Source organism: Artemia franciscana, chromosome 15 (assembly GCF_032884065.1).
Source record: "Artemia franciscana chromosome 15, ASM3288406v1, whole genome shotgun sequence".
NCBI classification, from domain to species: Eukaryota; Metazoa; Arthropoda; class Branchiopoda; order Anostraca; family Artemiidae; genus Artemia; species Artemia franciscana.
The window spans coordinates 3,406,608-3,431,963 of record NC_088877.1 but is presented as its reverse complement, the minus strand read 5'-3'; the positions used below and the strand labels follow the sequence as shown (position 1 = coordinate 3,431,963).

General features: G+C 33.7%; 1 protein-coding gene across 8 annotated transcripts in view; it reads right to left on the bottom strand.

Annotated features, from left to right (window-relative positions):
- The window catches only part of LOC136036712 (inaD-like protein), an 80,032-nt gene extending 55,012 nt beyond the window's left edge, over positions 1–25,020 (bottom strand). For 6 of the 8 annotated variants that reach the window (XM_065719044.1, XM_065719043.1, XM_065719047.1 and 3 more), the window contains exon 1: positions 11,846–12,022. In XM_065719044.1, coding sequence (XP_065575116.1) covers positions 11,846–11,947 — 102 coding nt within the window. In that variant the 5' untranslated portion in view covers positions 11,948–12,022. Of the gene's footprint in view, positions 1–11,845; positions 12,024–24,878 lie in introns of those variants that run through there. The other 2 variants (XM_065719041.1, XM_065719040.1) reach the window with 2 other exon arrangements.
- Between the last annotated feature and the right edge of the window lie 336 nt (positions 25,021–25,356).

Below are 25,356 nucleotides of genomic sequence, written 5' to 3'. Positions count from 1 at the left end.
GTCCCACTGCATTACTATCCCTGAAACCCTAGACTCAATATTTGTATAGATTTTCAATAATTCTAAATCAATCAACTATCCCAGAATTTTCACAAAATAGATTTTTGGACTTCTTTTGGCTAGAATTGTTGTTTTCCACCACAAATGGCTGAAAACACCACTTTGCTGTGGGATACTCTTTTCTGCTAAGATAGGTGTCACTGTTAGCCGATTATTTTGTAGGACTGCCTATACCTTTCAATAAAAAACCCACTACCCTACGCCATTGCTGCCTCTGAAACTCGAGGTTCAAATGCGGATAGATTTTTGATAATTCTAAATCAATTAACATTCTCTGAATTTTCACACTATAGTTTTTGTGACCTTTTTGGCTAGAATTACTGTTTTGCATCAAAAAATGGCTCAAAACACCTCTTTGATGTGGGACAATATTTTTCGCTAAAATAAACTTCTGTGTTAGCTTTTTATTTTTTAGGACTACCTGCACCTTTGGAAACGATTGCACTACCCAATGGCATTAATGCCTCTGAAACTCGGGGCTCAATATGCGTATGGATCGCCAATAATTATTACTCAAGTACTATCCCAGAATTTTCACGCAATTGCATTTTGGCCTCCTTTTGGCTAGAATTATTGTTTTGCACAGAAAATAACTGAAAACACCGCATTATTGTGGGATAGTCTTTCTTGCTAAAAAGAATATCTATGTTAATGCCCCACCGTACGGTATTACTGCCTTTGAAATGAAGGTTCAATATGCCTATAGTTTTTCGAATCAATAGACCATCTCAGAGTTTTCAAACAAGGCCAACCTATGTTCAATTATTATATATGCTCTATGATCTATTATCTATGATCTATGTTGATTTATTTGAAATTTCTAGCATAGTTTTTTTGGTGAAAATATGTTGGATGTGGATTCTTTCTTCAGGCATCTTAATTTATCTTGATTTATGTCTTCGAGAAACTTGTTATATTTTTATTTCTTCTTAATAAAACCTATTGCAAGTTGATTTTTCTCCTCGTGAAACTTTTACATTGATTTTCTTTCCTCGTGAAACCAGTTTTGATCGTGAGACTTGTTAAGTTCTGATTTTTGTTCGTGTGACTTAATTAAATGATATTTTCTTTGTGAAACTTATTGTATGCTGGTTTATTCTTTCGGGAAACTTAATTTACCATGATATTTCTTCTTCATGAAACTTATTGTATTTCGTTTTTTTTCTTCGTAAGACATGACTCTTGGTGATTTTTGTGTGTGAAACTTGCTGCATGTGGGGTATTTCTTCAAGAAACTTAATTTATCTTTATTTGTGTCTTCGAGAAACTTGCTATATATTTATTTCTTCTTCATGAAACTTGTTGCATGTTGATTGTTCTCTTTTTGAAACTTGTATACTGATTTTTCTCCTCGCGATACTGGTTTTGTTCGTGGAACTTGTTGCGTGCTGATTATTGTTCGTGAACCTTAATTTATCTCGATATTATCGTCGTGAAATTTTTTGTATGATGATTTTTTCTTTCGTGAAACTTAATTTATCATGATATTTTTCTTCGTGAGAATTTGTACATGTTGTTTTTTTCTTCGTAAAACATGAAGCATGATGCTATTTTGTTCGTGAAACTTGTTTAATGTGGATTATTTCTTCAAAGAACTTAAGGTATCTTGATTTATGTCTTTGAAAAACATGTTATATATTTATTTCTTCATGAAACTGGTTGCATGTTGATTTTTTCTCTTCGCGAAACTTCTACAGCGATTTTCTCCTCTTAAAACTGGTTTTATTGGTGGAACTTATTGCGTAGTGATTTTTGTTCGTGAAACTTAATTCATCTTGATATTTTTCTTCGTAAAACCTGTTACATGTTGATTTGTTCTTTCGTGAAACTTTATTTACAGGATGTTTTCCTTCTTGAATTAGTTGCCGGTTAATTTTTTCAATCAAATTCATGATGAATACTGATTTTTCTTCATAAAACTTGTTTCATTCGAATTATTTCTTCAAGAATCTTAATTTATCCTGATTTTTGTCTTCGAGAAATATGTTATCTTTTAGTCCTTCTGCATGAAATTGTTTGCATGTTGGTGGTTTCGCTTCGTGAAACTTATGCATCGATTTTTCTTCTCGTGAAACCAGTTTTATTCGTGGAAATTGTTATGTGCTGATTTTGGTCGTGAAGCTTAATTTATCTTATATTTTCTTCTTGAAACCTGTTGTATGTTGATTTATTATTTCATGAAACTAAATTTATCATAATATTTCCTTCATGAAACTAGTTGCATGATGGCTTTTTCTTCTTGAATCTAGATGCTTACAGATTCTGGTTAATGAAACTTGTTGCGTGTGGATTATTTCTTCTAGAAGCTTAATGCATCTTGATTTATGTCTTGGAGAAACTTGATATAATTTTATTTCTCCTTCATGAAACTTGTTGCTTTTCGTTTTTTTCTTCGTGAAACATGTACATTGAATTTTTTCTCCTCGTGAAATCGATTTTGATCGTGGAGCTTATTGCGGGCTGATTTTTTTCGTGAAACTTAATTTGCCTTGATATTTTTCTTGGTAAAGCTTGCCGTATACTGCTTTATTCTTTCGTGAAATTTAATTTATCATGATGTTTTCCTTCATGAAACATGTTGCATATTGGTTTTCTTACGTGAAACATGATGCATGTTGATTTTTGTCATGAAACGTGTTTCATGTGGTATTTCACCAAGAAACTTAATAAATCTTGAGTAATACAACAAGTTTCTTTAGTACAACAAGAAAATTGAGCACAACATACAACAAGTTTCACGAAGAAACAATATAAAGATAAATTTTGTTTCATGAACAAAATCTGCACGTAATAAGCTTTATTAACAAAGCCAGTTTCGCGAGAAGAAAAATCAATGTACAAGTTTTACGAAGAGAAAAATCAACATACAATAGGTTTCGCGAAGAAGAAGTAAAAATATAACAAGTCTCACAAAAACATGAATCAAGGTACATTAAGTTTCTTGAAGAAATACTCCACATGAAACAAGTTTCACGAACGAAAATATTCAAGCATCATATTTCATGAGGAGAAAACCAACATACAACAAGTTACACGAAGACAAATATCAAGATAAACTAAGTTTCACGAAAGAATAAATAAACATACAACATCTTTCACGAAGAAAATGTCAAGATAAATAAAGTTGCACGAACAAAAATCAGCAGACTACAATTTCCATGAACAAGCCCGTTTCACGAGGAGAAAAATTAACATGCAACAAATTTCATGAAGAAGAAATAAAAATATAACTAGTTTTTAAATGACATAAATCAAAATACATTCAATTTCTTAAAGAAATAATCCACATGGAACAGGTTTCATGAGCAAAAATCAGCATGCATAATGTTTTACGTTAAAAAAAACCACAAGCAATAAGTTTCATGAAGAAAAATATCATTATAAATTAGGTTTCATGAAATAATAAAACAAACTACAACAAATTTTACGAAGAAAAATATCGAGATAAATTAAGTTTCACGAACAAAAATCATCACTCAACAAGTTCCACATTCAAAACCGGTTTTAGGAGGAAAAACTCAATTTGAATTTCTCACGAAGAGAAAAAAACAACACATGATAAGTTTCATGAATAAGAAAGAAGAATAAATGAAATTTTTCGAAGATATAAATCAACATACATTAAGTTTCTAGAAGAAACAATCCACATGCAACAAGTTTCATGAACAAAAATACGCATGTATCTAGTTTCAAAAATAAAAAACATCCTGCAACAAGTTTTACTAAGAAAATGTTATGATAAATTTAGTTTTATGAAAGAATAAATCAACATAAAACAGGTCTTACAAGGATAAAATTTCAAGAGAGATTAAGTTTAACGAACAAAAACCAGCACAAAACAAAGTCCAAGGACAAAACTTGTTGCACGAGGAGAAACATCAATGCACAGGTTTCACGAAGAGAAAAAATCAACATGCAAAAAGTCTCATGAAGAAGAAATAAAACTTGTTTCTCGAAGTCATAAATTAGGGTAGATTAAGTTTCTTGAAAAAATAATCCACATGCAACAAGTTTCAGAAAGAAAAATCAGCATGTATCTCGTTTCACGTAGAAAAAATTAACACGCAACACTTTTAACGAAGAAAAAAATCCAGATGAATTAATTTCCAATAACAAAAATCAGCAAGTAACAAGTTTCACGAGTAAAACCGGTAGAATGAGGAGAGAAAAATCACTTTACAAGTTTCACAAAGAGAAAAATCAATATGTATTAAGTTTCATGAGGAAGAAATACAAATATGGCAAGTTTCTCGAAGACTAAAATCAAGATACATTTAGTTTCTCGAAGAATTAATCCACTTGCAGCAAGTTTCACGAACAAAAATCACCGTGCATTATATTTTACCAAGAAAAAACCCAACAAGCAACAAGTTTCACGAAGAAAAAATATAACGGTAAATTAGTTTCACGAGACAATAAGTCAATAAAACAAAATAATTGAATAAGTAGAAAGAATAAATAGTCAAAATGCAACTAGTCTCACGAGCACAAAATTAGCGTGCGTCATGTTTCACGAAGAAAACTTCCACTCGCAACAAGTTTCACGATGATAAATATTAGGATAATTAGGTTTCACGAAAGAATAAATCATCACACAACAAGTTTCACGAAGAAAATATTGAGTAAACTAAGTTAAATGAACAATATTCAGCATGCAACAAGTTCTTCGGACAAATTCGGTTTCAAGAGGAGAAAATCAGTGTACAAGTTTCACGAAGTTACGTGAACAAAAAATATCATGGTAAATTAATTTTTGGGAAAGAATAAATCAACATACAATAAGTTTCACGAAGAAAAATATTAAGATAAATTAAGTTTCATCAACAAAAATCAGTACGCACAAAAAGCAATTTCTAGTAATAGATTTTTTTCAGTGTGTCAATTGTTCAGCCATATGGGAAAATGCAATTCATTTAATCATTCTAGTATGCGCGAACAGAGGGTTATCCTTACGTGCAATAGGTTATCATGTAAAATGTATTAGCCGAATCAAAGTGTTAGAAAGAATTTTCGGTCCAGCTATCTAGCGCTCCATTCTATTGAGGGGTAATTCCTTTCGAGTCCTAGTGTTGATAAAAATCTTTAGTTAATAAATGTTCCCTAAGAAATAAAATAAGAAAAACGCATTGAAAGAAAATAAGATCTCTTAAAATATTGTGGAACATCCCACGTGTACATCGTCATTACGTAACACTCATGTGTGTAGAGTTATTACGTAAAACCCACTGCGTTCTCCTCAGTTACAACCAGACCTTCCCCCTTGACTATCGATCTTTAACGAGTTATATTCCATAACACCCAAAATTAAACAAAACCTGTTACGCAATAAGCGCATGATGGGTGGAATGGCTCGCTACGGGCTCCCGGAATTTAGGTTAGGTTAGGGGCTCGGTGAAACTGGATGTTTTGGCCCCCGTTGGAATTTGATGTTAAGACCCCCAGTGAAATTGGATGCTATGGCCATTGGAATTGGTTGGTAGGGGCCTCCATTTGAATTGGATGCTGGGGGGTTTGGTGGAATTGACTAATAGGGCCCGGTGTCTTGAAGTTTCCCTAGTGGCCGTCCCTGAACTCTCATAAGTCCTATTACATAAAAAACCGAAGAAAACTTGATTTGGCGGGCCCCTGAAGATTTTCCTGTCCCTCGTGGGTTTTTAACAATCAAAGGAAAACCACTCTCTGTTATGTAACAGGCATTTGCATCCAGAAGTAAACATTTCCTATTACGTAACATTCAAATGTGTCTTGAAGAACTTTTAAAAAAATATCCGGATCGGGATTCGAAGGGATACCTAGGTTGCAAAAACTGAAAAGCCTACCCTACTATCAATTACCTTTTCAAAACCTTTCTTGTCCCAGGGTTACCTTTCTGCCAAATATGCCATTGAATCAAGATTTCAAGGCAGCCTAGTAATTAAAAAGGCTTAAAAGCCCATAATAATACTTTCGTAAGCAATATGATTGTGAAACTCAAATTTCACTGTCCATCTTGCCATGGATCACACTCCTGGATTATGTAAAGTCCTGTAAAAAAAATAATCCTGAGGGAAATTTACATTTGTTTCGAGAAAGGGAGAGCCCTTCCTCCAGAAGGGAAAGGGGTCCTGGTGAAAATTATCCAATCGAATTCAGCAAATCAAAGAGCTCTGTTTTCAATTTTGAGGCTCCCATCTACAAATTCATATGAATTTGGATTTTGTTTTAATGGCCATCACTAATGTGTGTTTATTATTTGTTTTGTTTTCTATAAGGTTTGATCATATCGAGTAGGAAGGTTATATAGAAGTCGAAAGGTGGTTGATCCAAACGTAAATGAGACGTCCTAGTACCTTTCTTATTGAGTGTCATTTATAGCCTATTAAAATTCCTGGTTTCAGAGGCAAAAATACAAAAAGTTTCCAAAGGGTCTATGTAAAAACTATTCTAAAGAGTTTTGGTTTGGAAAGAGCCACGTAATTCATAAAAAATTAACAGTTAACATAGAGACTTATTATGAAGTTTTATTTAATTAAGTTGATTCACTTTATTTTTGATAAGGTTGTGTACATCGATGAATAATTGTTCATCAGCTATTATGGAGGAGGACAAGTGGTCCATTCTATGGGCGGGGAGGTATCTAGTGTTTAAAAGAGTGTATTTTTAGCCCGAATTTTTTAACTCTCCGTCAGACTTCAGGTAAAATATATTAGAGGGTCTGGGTGAGAAATATAGGTTAATCTAAAATCCACGTTTTTTTTAAATTAAAACTGAATATACGTGTTGAGGGATAATAGCTCCCTTCTTTTTGGAGAATTTTTTTTATTATTATAAAAGATTATACCCATATGCTTACCGGCACAAACAGTGGAGAGGGGGAGCAGGGTATTTTGAGTGTCTTCGAAGAGTTGCACAGGAGGGAGATATAATTTTTACCAAGATCTTAGTTTTAACCGAACGCTGAAATAAAACAATTTGCGGTGATTAACTGTAGGCAGGGAGCTACTCTTGGTAATAGCAACCAAAACTCTAAAAAAAGGATTTCTAATAGCAATCCGTACGTTACAAGACGCGAAAATTTTTATGGAAATTTCAAATTTATAAACAATATTAAGTTTAAAACTACCCAACAAAAGTTAAGAGCCTGGGTAAATTTGCTCCATTTACCCAAAAATTGGGAAATACCTTCAAAAAGGTAAGAGACTTAATTAAAAATTACACCAAAAAATTCAAGATACCAAATTTGACTAAAGTAGAGGTTTTAAGCCCAATCTACAATAGCTTGAATTTTGTATTTCTTCCGAGAATAATGTTTGTTTATTTTTGTTTTCTTCCTTCAGAGACGATGGTATCGAACCAATAGTCTTAGAATATCAGGAGAAGGCCGTTTAGAAAGGAAATTGCAATTTATGTTGATCTTTTTAAGAACCAGAAAAGATTGGGCTATAGCAAGGAGTGGCACAAAACAAAAATTTGGCCCAAAGGTTGTCAAAAAACCATCAACTGAAAATTTTGAGATAACCAACAGATTTAATATCATCAAAAAACTATTTATTAAGCTTTTCCAGTTTCAGAGGCAGTAATGTCGTGCGGTAATGCGTTCGACACAATAGATGCGCGTCCTCTATAAAAAATAAATGGTTAATGTAGACATTGATTCTAAAGCTTCATTTAATAAAGTTTTTTTTTTTTATTTCAGGCATGATCAAATTATTTTAATGGGGTATAATTGTGCATAAATCATAATCAACAAGAATCAGTGTATCTTATATAAAAAGACAGTAGTATAATTCGACCGAGTACTTAAGTGTTAAAAATAGATTTTGACAAAACAGCTATTGCCTCCAAACCCCAATAATGACCATGTTTAAATTACGACTAAGGTGGCTATTAAGGTTAATAGAATAACATAATAATATATAACATAGAATAATAATAATAGAATAATAATAATAGAATAACATTATAAAACTGTCATAAAGCTTACTAAGCTCAGCAATGTTGAAACAAACAGAATTAAACCAAATTTAGGAAGAGAAATTCAAGTTAAAAAAGTGCTAAGTTAATAATTAATTCACGTGCTTGAGATTTTCTAAAGTAAAATAGCCCTTGTAGAGCTACAGCTCTTCTGAATTGAAATGTTTTTGTCATGCAACGGATCAAAACTTAGAATCAACAAGGAAAAAATATAATATAAGAACTTCGTATTGGTCCGTCGGGGGGAGGGGTATTGTCAGAGTAATGGCTATTGTATTGAAAAAGATTATAAAATAAGGAATCTAATGGTACTATTTTTATATTATTAAAATGTTTTCTTCAGAAGAACCGTAGCAATAGGCGCCCATAAGGGGGGCTCCAACCCCCTTGGCTGAATAACAATGCTTTATATTTTTTTATTGTTGTTTGAGATTTCTATTATACAGCGTTGAAAGTGCTGATTTGACCAGATAAGCAAACCCCCCTAAAATTCAGCTCATGGCCGTAGCTATGCAGTGATATGAAAAATAACCCCCTTTTTGTTCTCCACAGTTCTGAGCTCTGGCGGAAACAATTAGACAAACTTTTCGACATATTTAAATTGTAGTTTCATAGATTTTATTTGAAATTGATTCTGTAACTCTGCAGCGGTTCTCGGCTTGAGATTGCACACCTTGTCTTTTGATACAACCCGGGGGAAAAATATGGCCCTGGGAAAAGTTGAAGAAAGAGATCGGTAAGCTCATCTGATGAAATTTCATTAACCCAAGCGTTTGCTGTTTGTCAAACTTAACATCAGATACATGACACAATACTATAAATTAAGTTTTTTTTTTTAAGTTATGTGACGGCAACATTCAAAATTGGCAAATGTTCATCTAGAACTGTTCCTCTAGGAAGAGTCCATCTAGGAAATTATTTGAACGAGATAATAAAGAATAACTTCACTACATGATATAAAATAAAAAAGGCACTTATACCGCAACCGGTACACCAGTTGTCGCTGCTTTATAATAGCCTAAAGATTATAACCATTGTTTTTCCTATATTTTTAATCCTGATGCTTCTAAAAGTTGACTCCTGTAACTAAACGTAGCTTTTAAAAATTAAAATCATTAATGATTTTGATTTTTTTTTACTAAAATAAATTAGAAGGCATATTTGGCAATAAATACTATCAAATTGAATAAAAAATTTTTATTTTCCCCTATCTTTTCCCATATCAAACAGTTCGTGGTAACGAACTGTAGTAAGGAGCGACTCGGCTCAATAGTAACCCAAACTCTAAAAAATGGAACTTTGATATCAATAGTTACATCAAAAGAATCGAATTTTAATGCTGATTTTCAATATATAAGTTTCATCAAGATCAGTTATATCCATCAAAAGTTACGAGCCTGAGAAAATTTGCCCCAATTTTGAAAATAGGGGAAAACACCCCCTAAAAGTCATACAATCTTAACGAAAATCACACCATCAGATTTAGCGTATCAGAGAACCTTATTGTAGAAGTTTCAAGCTCCTATCTACAAAAATGTGGAATTTCGCATTCTTTGCCAGAAGACAGATCACGAATGCGTGTTCATTTGTTTTTTGTTTTTTGTTTTTTTGTTTTGTTTTTTTCCCAGAGGGGATCGTACCGACTGAGTAGTCCTAGAATGTCGCAAGAGGGCTCATTCTAACGGAAATTAAAAGTTCTAGTGCCCTTTTTAAGTGACCAAAAAATTTGAGGTCACCTAGGCCCCCATCCCACGCTCATTTTTTCCCAAAATCTGCGGATCAAAATTCTGAGATAGCCATTTTGTTCATCATAGTCGAAAAACCTAATAACTATGTCTTTGGGGACGACTTACTCCCCCGCAGTCCCCGTGGGAGGGGCTGCAAGTAGCAAACTTTGACCTGTGTTTACATATAGTAATGGTTACTAGGAAATGTACAGACGTTTTCAGGTTTTTTTTTGGTTTAGGGGGAAGAGTTGAAGGGGGGGGGGGTACGTGGGAGGATATTTCCATGAAGAAACTTCTCATGGGGGAAGAGAATTTCAATGAAGGGGCGCAGGATTTTCTAGCATTATTTGAAAAAAAAGGAAAAAATGAATATAAAAAGTTTGTTGTACTGAAAGTAAGGAGCAGCATTAAAACTTAAAACGAGCAACAATTATTACACATATGAGGGGTTTACCTCCTCGTTATACCTCACTCTTTACGCAAAAGTATTTTTAGTAATTTCAACTATTTATTCTACGGCCTTTGTGATTCAGAGGTCATTCTTAAGGAATTGGGACAAAATCTAAGCTTTACTGTAAAGAGCGACGAGGGGTAAACCCCCTCAAATACGCAATAAAAACATACGAATATAGAAGTTCGTTACGTAAGTTAATTCGTAAGTTAGGTATATTTCTTACCAATGAAAACGTTTGTAAAAAATTAAAAGTTCTAGTTGCTTTTTTAAGTAATCAAAAACTTGGAGGACAACTAGGCCTCCTCCCTCGCTCCTTTTTTTCAAAATCTTCCGATTAATTGCAATTAATTAATATGCAAATTTCACATTTCAAACAAACAGAAATTACTCCGTATATGAAAGGGGCTCTTCCACCTCAACGCCCCGCTCTACGCTAAAGTTTTTTACTGTTTTAAGAGGTAAAGTTAAGAGAAAGAGTCAAACTTTAGCGTAAAGAGCGAGGCGTTGAGGAGGAAAAGCCCCTTTCATATACGGAGTAATTTCTGTTCGTTTTAAGTTTAATGTTGCTCCTTTCTTTCATTAAAACAAATTTGTTTTTTTTATTAATAAATTAACAAAAGTCAGATTTAAATAAAAGAAAAACTTTGTCAGTGAATGAAAATTTTGTTAAAATTTGGTCTAAAAAGTTTTTTGAAGGCAAGAGTGGGATGCTAATCAAGATTTTGCCCCTGGCGAAAGAGAGGCCACGAACGCTACTTCTGACAATGGACTAAAAAACTCAGTGAACAGTCGATTGATATTACTAAAAGTATTCTTAAAATAAAACTGTTGTTATTATTTGGTAATAAAAAGTTACTAAAAGTGGACTGGAAAAGTAGACTGTGTAACTAAAAGTAGTCTTAAAAAAATACTATCGTTATCGCAAGGGGATTATAAAGACTAAACTAAGATTATGCTATAATTAATGAAAGTAGGGTTGTTGCTGAAAGTCTCTTGCAGCTAGAGAGGACAAGTTGCACTTCTTTTTAATGTTTTGTGTCTCTTTTTCCTGTGCCTATTTTAGTATAGCCTAAAGTTAATCAAGTGATATGCTGTCATAGATAAACATTCTCGGGTAAAGTAAATTCCTACAAAAGTAAAATTCCTGTCATGTGTATTAGCGATGTGTTCCTGGATGGAGTCTCAGTACAAGTAGTGGCAGCTTTGGACTTTGAGATAAAATTTTAAGGACTTTCTTTTTATTTAAATGCAAAAAACATATTTTTATATATAATAGTATAAGTAACTAGCAACAGTATCAAAAGTCATCTTCTCTCAGTGGTAGTAAAACTGCAAAAGAAAGCGATTGGAGAAAAGTTTAACAACGACCTTCAACTAAAACTTCAACAATGTAATGTCATCAGTGCTATAGTAATCCCTATCATGCTAAAAGGTGAAAGAGGTCTTCATTTCAGTCTTTTTCAGTACAAAATACATTATGCAATATATTTTCTAGCTGATAGATGGCAACCTAGTGTGTCTGGCAAATTTGTAACCTCAAACTGCTATTCCTCAAAATGTGATTCATACACTAAACATGATTTTGATTAACAAATATCATTGAGATGTTACATACTAGGACATAATAAATTTAACAAGAATTAAATCCTACCCTCTGAATAATCAAAGACTCTCCAATATCTACCCCTCCTCGGAGTCGGAAACCCCACATTGTGTCAATGGCATCTCGTTGTAGTTCTATATTTAGGGACATATCTCAAGCAATAAACAAAACCACAATATTTTAATTTGAATCAAAACTGGACAATCTTGAACTGGTCCTAAGTCAGTGTTCAAAGTAGTCTCCTGGAACTGGAACTTGGCTATATTACAAACATGCCATTCCGTTTTGTTATTTAAATTTCTCAACTTCTAGAAATTCGAACGTAGAAGGTAGGTGTTTCCAAAGTATTTCAAATTATAAAAAATACTAGATTTCCTTTTTTTTATTGTAAGACTTCTTTGTTCTCTGTTTGAACAGCTGCTATTCATTGCCCGTTTGAGTTGTTTATTTTATTTGTAACGGTTTTAGGAATGACCTAGTGATGCAATAGAAGCTGACTAAGTTAGTTGATAAATATGGGAAGGGATAGGGATAAAATTCTGTTTTCAAGACCCAGATTTTTACAATTTGATCCTCCCCTCACCCTACAAGAAGAGCGTTTGAAAATGTTCCAATAACATTTTTCCGTACAGTATTCAAATATAATAGTGCTCTAATTTATGGGCCCTATCCTCAGTGCATACGTTTTCTTATTCAGTATACTTAATGGCGTATGAAGGATTTATGTTCTTTGAGGGTGTTTATTTTTTCTTGGAGGGGGGACGGCAGCAAAAACTAAAGAAATCGCACCAAAAGTATTTTCTATATGCAGTTTTGCTACGTTTTTACGAGCTGGATAAAAACGTCAGGGGGGTGGATTAGTCCTATCCCCCCCCTAAACCTGGGACACGGCTTTGATCCTGCCTAAACATACCGTATTTTAGTCAAAATTGGAAAACAAGACAGCGATTTCTCTTTTCTCTTTGGTATTAGATCAATCAGCAACTCGATTACAGAATCACCGAAGGACTTTTTGGTATTATTACAGCAAATTCCATATATAATTTAATTGAAATACTATAATTTAATTGAAGACTTATTCATTTTGATAAATTATTCGTAGCTGATTTACCCAATTAACAACAAAAAGCAAAGCTTACTATGAATGTAAAGAGCGAAGTTGAAACTTAAAACGAACAAAATTATTTATCTTCAGCCGGTTCAGTATATATCTGCAAAATCGACATAAAAATTTTCGATTGATGCAAAGATTTTTCTACGAACACGAAACTTTCCCCTATTTTACGAACATGGAAACACATGTTGTAATTGGAAGTTTTTCTTTGTGTTAAGCGTTCGGTAACACAGGAAAATATAGCTATTTGTCTATTCACAATGACAGATTGAAAAGTAGCTTTATAGCTAAACGTTCAAAATGGATAAAAATAAAAAATATAGACACAAGCATAGAATGGATAAGAGACAAAGACAGATGGCTTAATGTGCAAGGGGAGCGAAGGATATTTCCGGATATTTTGGTAAAATATCCGAAAATACTCGGCAGTCAAAAGGTAAGTTTTGACTAATAATAAACGCCCTCCACCCTCAAAAAATCCTTAATTTTAGTTTTGTGACTTGTTAAATAGTGAATGGCCCAATAGGGCTTTCGTGTGAATAAGTCTATCTATCTATTTACTTTAACCATATAGCTAATTTGGTTGAAATTGGATGAATGAAAGAGTTAAAAGAAATTTAGGGCCAGGAAAAGATCCAAGGGGTCAGAGGGGTGAACCTCCCCCAAGACATTTCTGGTACCCTTATTCCGTTCTTTTTTCTTTTTTTTATCTTTTTTAAAATAAACTTGTCAATTTGGTGCCCACCTTGAGTCACATTGGCGCCCTTGGTCCAGTGGCCCTGTGCCCAAGATTTTCCTCTTGAACTGTTAGCGATTCCGACATGAAACTGCTCACACGATCATTTTACGAATCATTTCGTCATAAAATTATAAGATAAACCTCGTTTTCAGGAAAAATTAATTTTATAATTAAACTTGCTTGCTAGATCTTCATCTTCAGATTGTGTTTTCGTTTTTTTCTTTTTTGGCAGATTTTTTATTCTCTTTTTTAAGAGCCCGTCGATATAGGGTACGGTTTCTGGGCGTCAATGATTGGGATATGATAAAGCAACTTACAACATTAATTTGTATTAAGGAATAATTTTCAACTGCCCCTACCAACTCCCCACTAAAAAAAATCCTTAATTTTATTTTTGTGAATAATTAAATAGCGAGAAACAGACTAATTAACTATGACTAATTAAGAAGCCAGAAACAGATCAGTGGGTTTGGAGGGGGTGACCCTCCCCCCAAGACACTTCTGGCACCCTTATTCCGTTCATTTTTCTTTTTTTAACCTTTTTTAAAATAAACTTGTCAATTTGGTGCCCACCTCGAGTCACATTAGTGCCCTTGGTCCAGTGCCCCCGAGATTTTTTTCTAGATCTGTCCCTGGGAAGTATAGGGAAATAATTTCTTTTTTCTTTAGTTTGATCTTTAGTTTTATTACAAGAACCTATGCTGTGCTTATCATTTAAAATACGAGGTTTTGTGGGAAAACAAAAAGAAATGTATAATGTGTTTCAATTAAAAACTGGCGTCTCTTGGAGCCCCAGGAGCCTTCCTGGGGAGCCCCAGCAGCTAATTGTTTTTAAAGTTAGTATCCCGACTCTTGCAGCTGTTTGGTATCTTTCTTTAATTCTGGGAAAAACGAAAAAAAGAAGATGAAGCCAGTAACATCAATTGGATGGAAGAAGGGGGCATTTGCCCTCCATAGTTTGTTTGCCCCACCCACCTTCCTATATTTTGGAAAGTGTTCTGTCTGGGGTATTTTCCTGGAAATGCCTTTTTTGGCATTTTTATCAAAATAATTAAAAAAAAAATGTAAAACTTACCACTCCCTTGCAGTAAAAAAAAAGACTCACCGACATTTGATGAATTGACGCTGCTGGAAGAAACAAATAAGTTGTTTGAGAGGACGTCTGAGAGGACCTCCCTTGTCTGAGAGGACGCGGGTTCGAATCCCACTGTACCCAATTCTTCAGTTTGGGACGGGGGTCAGTGGCGTGACTCTGTAAGCTTAACCAGAGTCGACCCAGCTCTAAATGGGTACCTGGAGAAATCTGGGGAAGGTAAACAGGAAGGGTGTGCGAAAGCACAGGATGGGTGGCTCCCAACCCCCCATTGCACTTCCTGGCTGAAGGGCGAAGAAACGGAGATCAGCACCGCCGGTACGGACTGTAAAGTCTAATGCCGTATCCTTTACCTTTTTTTACTATTACTACTACTACTACTACTACAACTACTACTACTACTACTACTACTACTACTACTACTGCTACTACTACTACTAACAAACCACCGCAGCACCCAGACTCCCGAGGCCAACTCAGCTTCTCACGCTCCTCCTTCATTCCTATCTATTCGAAGCCTCCCTCTTTACACCCTCCTATTTACATATTCTTATTTACATTTATATTGGATTAATTTCTCAATTTAAATTTTTCATAAATTTATGCCCAGAAAACCTTCCAGGGGTAAGCGATGGCTTTTTCTAAGGGAAACAAATATGAGAAATGAAATTCTTTTGGCCTCTTCAAGAATAGTGGCATAATTATTTCTTCATCCACGGTTTTGCCTCTTATTGTTTTAAGCAATTTGATGTTTTCCCTAGCCATAGATAATCCGTGGCTTAAGAAAACTCCATTTTTTACTGTAATTTGATTTTTTTTTTAACTCACTGTTTTTGTACAAAAATTCAGTGAAGTTTCTTGGTAGAATTTTTCTGTTTAATACACAACCACCTCGATATTTATTACAGAATGTCGCGAGATAATAGAGCGAATTTTCGCCTGTAGTTATCTTTTATCCAATTAAATGAACGAATCTTCTTATTTTGTATTTAATCTCCTTCTAAGAATAGTTTCCTCCTCGAAACTATTAATCTCCTCCTCCTTGATTTGTCGAACAGTTTCTTCACGTTATTTTCTTATAATTACAATGACCGAAAATAAAATAACTACTTTTAAATAAAATTTTTAATTGCTGAGATTTACAGAGATTAATATCACCCTATATTGTATAAAACATTATTTTATAAAGCAAATAAAGCAAGGGACTTTAGAAGGTTCACGGCTAGGGGAGGGAGTAGCCGAAGTCCTGTTTGTAGCAATTACAATAATTTACAAAAATTACAATTACAAAAATTAATATAATTTAAATTACAGTTACAATTTAATAATTAATTTATCATAATAATTTAAAATTCAACAGTAAAGTTATCAACTTTTGTTTATCTTGTATCTCTTTTTGTTTGGCAGGCACATCCATATACAAGATTGGCACAATAGCATTGAAATACATCAAAGTTACTTTTTTTATATATTGACTTCGTAATTTATATTACTGTGAAGTTTGCCAGCTAGCGTTTAATTTGACAGATAAGGTTTCAGTGCCGTACATAATAAAATAACTTCAAAAACCAAGGATATTAAAATGAAAACGTATTTCCGCTCCTGAACCCTTCATAAGTCTGGTCATACCCGAAATTTACTGTTTTGTAAGACTACTCTCTTCGTTGTTTTAAAATTGTGAATTTAGGGCAGTATCAACTCGACCAAACTTTTTGTCAGATTTGCCGTCGAACCGTGGTAGTATATAAGCAAGATTAATCAGTTAAATGTTGAAACACTTTTCGTGCAAAAACATTAGCAATATACTGATTCCCCCCAAAAAACTACACCTTCATAGGAAAGCTATACCTTCCTAGCTTTTCTTTTCTCTTTTTTTTTTTAGCTATTTTTTTGCTGATTATTAAACATCTCTCGTTTTTTTAATTTGGTGCCTACTACCAGGGTCGTATTTTTTTTTCAGGTGGGATTACAATGGTGGTGGGGCTACAAAAGGATTTTTTTGATGGTTGGGCAACAAAATGAATTTTTTTGGGGGAGGAATACAAAAACAACTTTGAAAACGCATCAAAAATTAGTTTAAGATTCATTTTTGTTACGTTTTTACGAGTCGGACAAACTCTCAAGGGGGGAGGTTCAAATTCCCTAACGCCCCACTTGGATACTGTCTTGCCTGCTACTACTCAAAACTGCATTACTAATCGTGGAGGGCTTTTTCATTAAGCAGTGAATTAAATTTTCCCAATTAATTAAAATGTTGTTGTGTAAGTTTCCCCTTAACAAATGCAAAAATCCTATTTCATTTTCGTTGACCTTGGTAATTAAAATAACGTATACAATGTTCTTTTTTAAGGCTACTTTTTCAAGTTATCAACAAACAGTGAGGTTGATGCATCATATTCCCTAAGCCCCGCACCTGACACTAAAGTGACGTTTGGCATCGAATATGAACTAAACAGTTTGTCTCAAATAAATACAATCACTTTGTCGGTCTTTAAAATTCAATTTAAAAAACAAGCTTTTTTTAACGGCAAGTTAAGAGTGACATTAAAACTTAAAACGAACAGAAATTATTCCGTATGTGAAAGGGTTTGTCCCCTCCTCAACGCCCCGCTCTTCACGCTAAAGTTTGACTCTTTCTCCCAACTCTACTTTTTAAAACAGTAAAAAAAAACTTTAGCGTAAACAGCGAGGTGTTGAGGAGGGGTCAACCCCTTTCATATACGGAACAAGTTCTGTTCGTTTTAAGTTTTAATGTCGCTCCTTACTTGCTGTTAAAAAAAAACTTTTTTTTATTTAATTTCTGAACGTTTTTCAATTAATGTCAAATATGTTTTGGTTTTGGGTCATCGCACATGAATACTTAAAACGAAATTTGAATATTAATTTTTTTTTGCTAAATGGCTTTCTCATAGTTTTGATCGGAAAATTTTGAAAAAAAGGGGTGGGGAAGGAGGCCTAGTTGCCCTCCAAGTTTTGGTTACTTAAAAATACAACTAGAACTTTTAATTTTTTTAAGATCGTTTTTATTAGTAATAAATATACGTAACTTACAAATTAACTAACGTAACAAACTTCTATATTTTTATATTTTTATTATGCATATGAGGGGGTTCGCCCCCTCGTCAATATCTCGCTCTTTACACTAAAGCTTGAATTTGGTCCCAATTCTTTAAGAATGACCCCTGAATCACAAAGGCCGTGGAATAAATAGTTAAATTACTAAAAATACTTTAACGTAGAGAGCAAGGTATTGTGGAGGAGACAAACCCCCATATATACATAATATTTTCTGTTCGTTTTAAGTTTTAATGCTACTCTTACTTTCGCATGAAAAAACTTTTTTTTATTTATTTTCTCATTGTTTTTTTTTGATAATGCTAGAAAATCCTTCGCTCCTTCATAGAAATTTTCTTCCCTCATGATATATTCCTTCATGGAAAGATCCTTCCATATAACCCCCTCCCTCGACCCACCCCCACCCAACGTGAAAAAGTATCGCTGAAAACCGTTGTACACTTCGCAATAACCCTTACTATATGTAAACAATGGTCAAAGTTTGTAACTTGCAGCCCCTCTACCGGGACTGTGGGGGATTAAGTCGTCCCCAAAGACATAGTTATTAAGTTTTTCGACTATCCTTAACAGAATGGCTATATAAAAATCTTGATCCGGTGACTTTGGGGGGAAAATGAGCGTGGAAGGGAGCCTAGGTGGCCTCCAATTATTTTGGTCACTTAAAAAAAGGCACTAGAACTTTTAATTTCCGTAAGAATGAGCCCTCTGGCAGCATTCTAAGACCACTGGGTCTATACGATCACCCCTGGGAAAAAAAAACAACAAAAAAACAAATAAACACGCATCTGTGATGTCTTGTTGCAAAAAATACAAAATTTTACACTTTTGTAGATAGGAGCTTGAAAATTCTACAGTAGGGTTGTCACATGCGTTGAATCTGATGGTGTGATTTTCGTTAGGATTCTATGACTTTTTGGGAGTGTTTCCCCCTATTTTCTAAAATAGGTCAAATTTTCTCAGGCTCGTGACTTTTTATAGGTAAAACTAAACTTGATGAAATTTACATATTTAAAATCAGCATTAAAATTTGATTCTTTTGATGTAACTATTGTTATCAAAATTCGTTTTTTGGAGCTTCGGTTGCTATTGAACCGGATCGCTCTTTACTGCAGTTCGTTACCACGAACTGTTTGACTTAATAAAACCAGTTTTATTCTCAAGCTTTGTGCTTTCTTTATTTAACTTTGACTTAAAAACATTCACTTCATTAAACTGTGCAATAATTGTAATTAGCTCATTGGTAAATACAGTACTTAGATACTTAGATAGTACTTAGGATATGCATTTATGTTTGCTTCTTCTATTACAGTGGTCAACATTGGCACATGAATGGATTCAATGGGCCGCATAATCTATTAAATTTGAAGAAACATGGATACAAATTGGGTAAAATGGGTAAAATTTGCATTAAAGGACGTTGTAAAAATGACTTGTGGGCCGCACAAAAATCTCAGGCGGGCCGCAGGCTGGATATCCCTGTTCTAAAGGCTTGTCCCTTATATTACAGCCCTTGGAGGCTTACTTAGATTCTTTTCATTACTATTTTTTTAAACTTATTGTTTTAATAAATTCTTCATCTTCTTCCCGATGCGTTAACCAAATTCGACTCCAATGTAATATACATGTCACACTGGCAGTTCATTGACTCAATGTTTTAAGCTTCCTGAAATTTTCATAATCTTTTCATTAGCCAACGAATCTAAATGAAGTTGCTAAGCGTTTGGGTTCATTTATTCGCAAGATTTTTGAGGGACCTTGACAAATCAAATCATTGAAGGCTATAGATCCCTTCCCAAACACCTGTTTATATTTAGAGCTGTGTGTCTGGATATCATCCAGGACATGCCAAAGAAAAGCAGTCAAGTTCTAGGACAAAACATTACCTTGTTGTTGAAACATGTAAAGTAAAGAAAAGAAGACGTCATATTTAATGTAGGCGAGAAACTAGAACAAAGGCTAGTTAAAGTTAAAGATCAGGATGTATTTTCCCATGGAATATGCTGCCTGCAGAAAATTCTCCCACTAAAAAAAATCCCCCGGAACATCCCTCCGTGCAAATTCCTTCTGAAAATTCTCCTCAAATCGAAAATCGAGCATCCAAGATGAAATCAAGACAAATAAAAAGAAAAAAAATAAAAATAAATAAAAAATAAAAATAAATAAACAAAAATAATTAAAAAGAAAAACAAATAAAAAGAAAGAAAAAAAGTATGTAATTTTATAAGGATTTTGTGAGATTTGAATATGGAAGACAAATAAATTTATCAGCTGCAGGCTTACAGGATTTTTATCACCAATTATTCATGTTAAATATAACAATAATTATACCTTTATGCTTCTAAGGCATGTTTTAGGTTAGGTCTGATTACCATAATTATAATACTTGAACAAGCAAGGCCCTGTCTGCTTCAATTGCCATCACTAAATGGTCTGATTTCTCCTTTATTTATCGACGAATAAAATTATGGAATAGTAATAATTAGGCAATTAATGACATAAAAGGGTATGAAGAATTTAGAAATAAATTTAAAGTAGAAATGTATTCCAATTATGAGTTTTAAGCTATTATTTGTCTTTCTTCTGCTTCTTTTTTTGTTGTTTTAGGTGTTTGGAGCAGCATGGTTTATTATTTGGATAGTTTTTTCTTCTTATATATATATATATATATATATATATATATATATATATATATATATATATATATATATATATATATATATATATATATATATATATATATATATATATATATATATATATATATATGTATTACCAGTATTTCTTGTATCTTTTATCTGTGCTTATAACTAGTAATGTTTTTTTATTCATCCGTAGTGCTTTAATTTTTTTTTTTTTTCCCGTGGAGTTGATTCAGCCATGACACCCACGATTATAGTACAGGATGCCAAACTCCATGTAAGAACCAAAAAGTTAAAAAAATAACAGAACTCTTTAATGCAAGTAAATTCAGAAGTACCTTTGAGGGCCGTATTTTTTTATCGTAATTATTTATTGTTTTGTTGTTTATTTCAAATTTCCACGCATAAATAAATAAAAAACAAGTTTTTTTAAACTGAAAGTAACAAGCAGCATTACTTAAAATGAACAAAATATATTCCATAATTTTTTTTTGATCCAGTGCCCCAATAGCTTTGAAAACTTTGAAAACTGAAAAACAAGCTTTGAAAACAAAGCTCCTGGCAGAATTCTCCCTCTCTCAAAGAAATTTCTTATGAGGTACATGATGCCCGTTTTGCATCTCATCATCTGGGGGAGAGGGATAAGGTGTACCTATGGATACCAAGGGGTATAAAATAAAAGGAATTTAATGTCAAATTTCTGAAAAACGGAGGGGTGGCTGCCCTCCCTGTCCAAACTTAGAACCGTCACTGATACCCGTCCTGCTTTTTGTTATCTATGCCGGTAGAAAAATAATGCTGTAGTAAGGGGAGCACCATTACCCCCCACCCCCATAACCAATAAAAAGGTGTAGCTCAGAAATATATGAACAAACCAAGAGGTATTAACACTAAATTCTACTAAAAAGTATCATCCCATAGCAGATTCATTCGGGCTTGTTGTAAATTAAGAAAGACGGGGGATTAATTCCTAAACACCCTCTTCTCCGCCCCATACCCCTTCCTATATTAATCCAAAGACTCCTGGAGAATTAGGGAATTTAGGAGCGGAAACAACGCCACATCGCCACAGTGACACATTAGTCATCCATCATAATAGCTGATGTAAAATTGCAAGCTTTTCTCTATTCTTTTTATTTGTTTTAATTTCATTTTGGCTGCTCAATTTTAGATTTGAAAAAAAATCCTGGGGGGATTCTGAGGGGAAATTTTCCCGAAGGGATGCTCTGGGGGAATTTTTTGTGGTGGAATTTTCTGCACTCCCTAATCATATCGAAAAACAATATAAAATGTACGGATGTATTATAAAGTAATACAACAGCCTTAAAATGCGATGCAGGACATGTTTATGAAATAAAAATGAAATAAAAACACAATAATTTCACAAGGCTGATCAAGTTTTGCAAATAAGATTCATTCTACTGACATCCACACTCAATGAAAGTCTCAACTCAATCTCCCAAGCAGTTCATGGAAAATGGTGGACGTACAAGGTGTGTTTTTTATTTACTCAATTGAAAGTGTCTTTTCCATTTATAAAAACACAACTTAAATAAAAAAAACAAGTTTTTTCCAGCTGAAAGTAAAGAGCAACATCAAAACTTAAAGAGAATAGAAATTGTTACGTATATGAAGGGGTTCGCCCCGTCGTCAATACCTCGCTCTTTATGCTAAAGTTCAAATTTTGTTCCAATTTTTTTTAAGAATGACCCCTGAATCACAAAGGCTTTGATTAGAATAAATAGCTCTTTTGAAAGTACTAAAAAATACTTTAGCGTAAAGAGCGAGGCATTGACGAGGGGGTGTCCTCATATACGTAATAATTTCTGTTCGTTTTAAGTTTTAATGTTGCTCTTTACTTTCAAGTAAAAAATACTTGTTTTTTTTCCTTATTTAATCTCTGATCGTTTTTCAAATAATGCTGGAAAATCCGGCACCTCCAAATGGAAAATTCCTTTCTCCCATGAAAAATTCTTCCATGGAAAGATCCTCTCACGTAACCTCCCCTTGACCCCCCCCCCCCACCGGAAAAAATACCCTCCTGAAAACGTCTCTATACTACCCAACAACCAATACTGTATGTAAACAACGGGCAAAGTTCACAGCTTGCAGTCCTCCCACCTGGGGGCTGTGGGGAATTAAATCATCCTCAAAAACATATTTATTAGATCTTTTGACTATGCTGAACAAAATGGCTATCTCAAAATTTTGATGGGGTGGCTTTGGAAAAAATAAGCATGGGAGGGGGTCTAGTTGACCTTCATTTTGGTCACTTAAAAGGGGCACTTGAACTTTTATAATCAGTTTGAGTGAGCCTACTTGCGATATTCTAGGACTACTTTGTCGATAAAAACGCATCCGGGATCTTTCTTCTGCCAAAAATACAAACTTACACATTCTTGCAGATAAGAGCTTGAAACCTCTACAGTAGGTTCTCGAAAACGCGAGAATCTGATGTTGTGATTTTCATTAAGATTCTACGACTTTTATGGGGTGTTTTCCCCTTTTTTCGAAAAAAGGCAGATGTTCACAGGCTTGTAACTTTTGATGGGTAAGACTAAACTTGATGATACCTATATATTTGAAGTCAACATAAAAATCCAATTTTTTTTAATGTATCTCTTTGTATCAACATTATGTTTTTAGAATTTCGGTTACTATTGAGCCGGGTCGCTCTTTACCTACAGTTCATTACCACGAACTGTTTGATTTAAATATCTTCACCTAGCAAATGATCCGAACACACTTCAAGCTCTTAAGATCAAGACCATTCCTGACGGAATTTTCTGCTAATAAACAGTAAGTAGTAATATAACATGAAAGTAAAGAGTAAATTGCCACTGCTAACCTGCATATAATTCCATTTTTTGCTTAATTAATTTAAAAAAAAGAAGCCATCCGAAAGAAATAAAGATCTGTAATTAGACCTGACAGGATCAGAAAACAAGTCATATAATAATTCAAACTTAAAAGGAACAGAAATTGCTAACAATAATTAAGTGAAACTGTAAACGAGCGTAAAATAAAATGAATAATTTATAACGAATATCAATAATGAATAAATAATATGAATAATAATCATTTTTATAAAATGTATCACGAGTCTTCTTTCCAGGAATATTTCTTGCCTTAACGTTCACTCAATAATTTCCATGGGACATCATTGTTACTGGCTGTTTGCAAACACAGGGATACCCCTAATGAAAATGATGCGGTAGTCCACAAGTCCTGGTGTGGTAGTCCACAAGTTAATTTAAAAAAAAAAAAAAAAATCAGAAACCTTTAAGAATAGAATGTAATTTTTTTCGCAGACCGGTAGCCCTGCAGCAATCTCAAATCTGTGCATTGCAAGATCCACTGAACAACTTCTTAAAAGAGGTTAGGTTTTATTTCAATTTTAGTAAGGTGTGTAACTGGACGAACCTCCCCCCTTCATATCTCCCCTCTTTTTTATTCGTAAGCAGGGCCGTGTTCAGGTGGTTTCATGGTTTGAACCTCCCCCCCAATCATTGTCTGATTTATATTAAAGTTAAAAAAATGCATATAACCAAATTTTCTTTGAGGTCTATAAAAAATTTCTGTGCCCCATCCCCCCGAATAAAATACCTTCCAGATGAAAAAAGATGGTGGATACAGCCCTGGCCGCAAAGTTTCGAGGATTCTAGGAGAATATTTTGTTTTTTAGAAAGAATTCCAACTACAGCTTAGAACCTACTTCCAATCTTGGGAACATTTAGACAGAATAAACTCCTAAAGAATCATACTCTTAATCCAATACTTGAAATAGATTTTCAAAGTTATGACAGATTATAAGCAGGGGAGGGAAGTAAAAATGAGCTTAAAAACTTTTTCATGGACCCTATTTTAGATTTAGATCTGTCTAGGATAGTCTTATTTCTCTCGCCAAATTTATTTTCGAAGCCATGAAAATTCAACATACTGTTGGAAATGGGGTGGAAAGTGAAACTTGAAAATCTTTCTGGGGCCCTAGTTCACGCCTAAGTGACATTCTTGAATTGTCATTCACCACATTCATTAACTTCCCAAGTTAAGGGAAAACCGTTAAACTGCAGGTTTATCATAAATAAATTTTACAATGAGTGCAAGTACAGAAAAAGTGACTTTGAAAAATTTTTGCGTAGCTTTTTATTAAGCCAGAGCAGAACTATAAGAAAATTCGGTGTTTAAGTTCTACCCTAGCATTTAAGACAAATAAATCCCAACACCCCTTCCTTTTGAACCACCAATTATACTTGGGTCAATTTCTGTGTTTGAACTATATATATATATATATATATATATATATATATATATATATATATATATATATATATATATATATATATATATATATATATATATATATATATATATATATATATATATATATATATGCTACATTTGTATAAATGGTACCTTACCGATTCTGCATATTCATCCCTGTTTCTGGGTACCCTCCAAAATGACGGTCTATGATAGGACATTTTTAGAGATTTCACCGTCAAAACTGTTTTGAAAACGTATTTCTTCTTTAGTCGAGAATAGACTAATCTATCCCACAATGTTCCGGTGGGAACCAAATTTTTATGCAAAAATAAACATTGGACTTTTAGCCGTTTATAATTTGGCATTGAATACTTGGGGGAAGCTAATACCATTAGAAACCATTCATTAGAGGAGGGAATAATTTGTCAGAAAACATTGGTGATCAAGATTGATTACGATTTTACGTTTCCTGGTTTTATTTTCCTTCATCAATCATTATTTTTAACAGGGTTAGGCAAAACTCTGTCTTAGGTAATAGCACCCTAAGGTTTTTGGAGATTTTGAACTGTCAGGGGTAATTTTGTCAATATTTTCTCATCTCCCACTCTCTTAAGGGGAATATTGGCCCCTTCT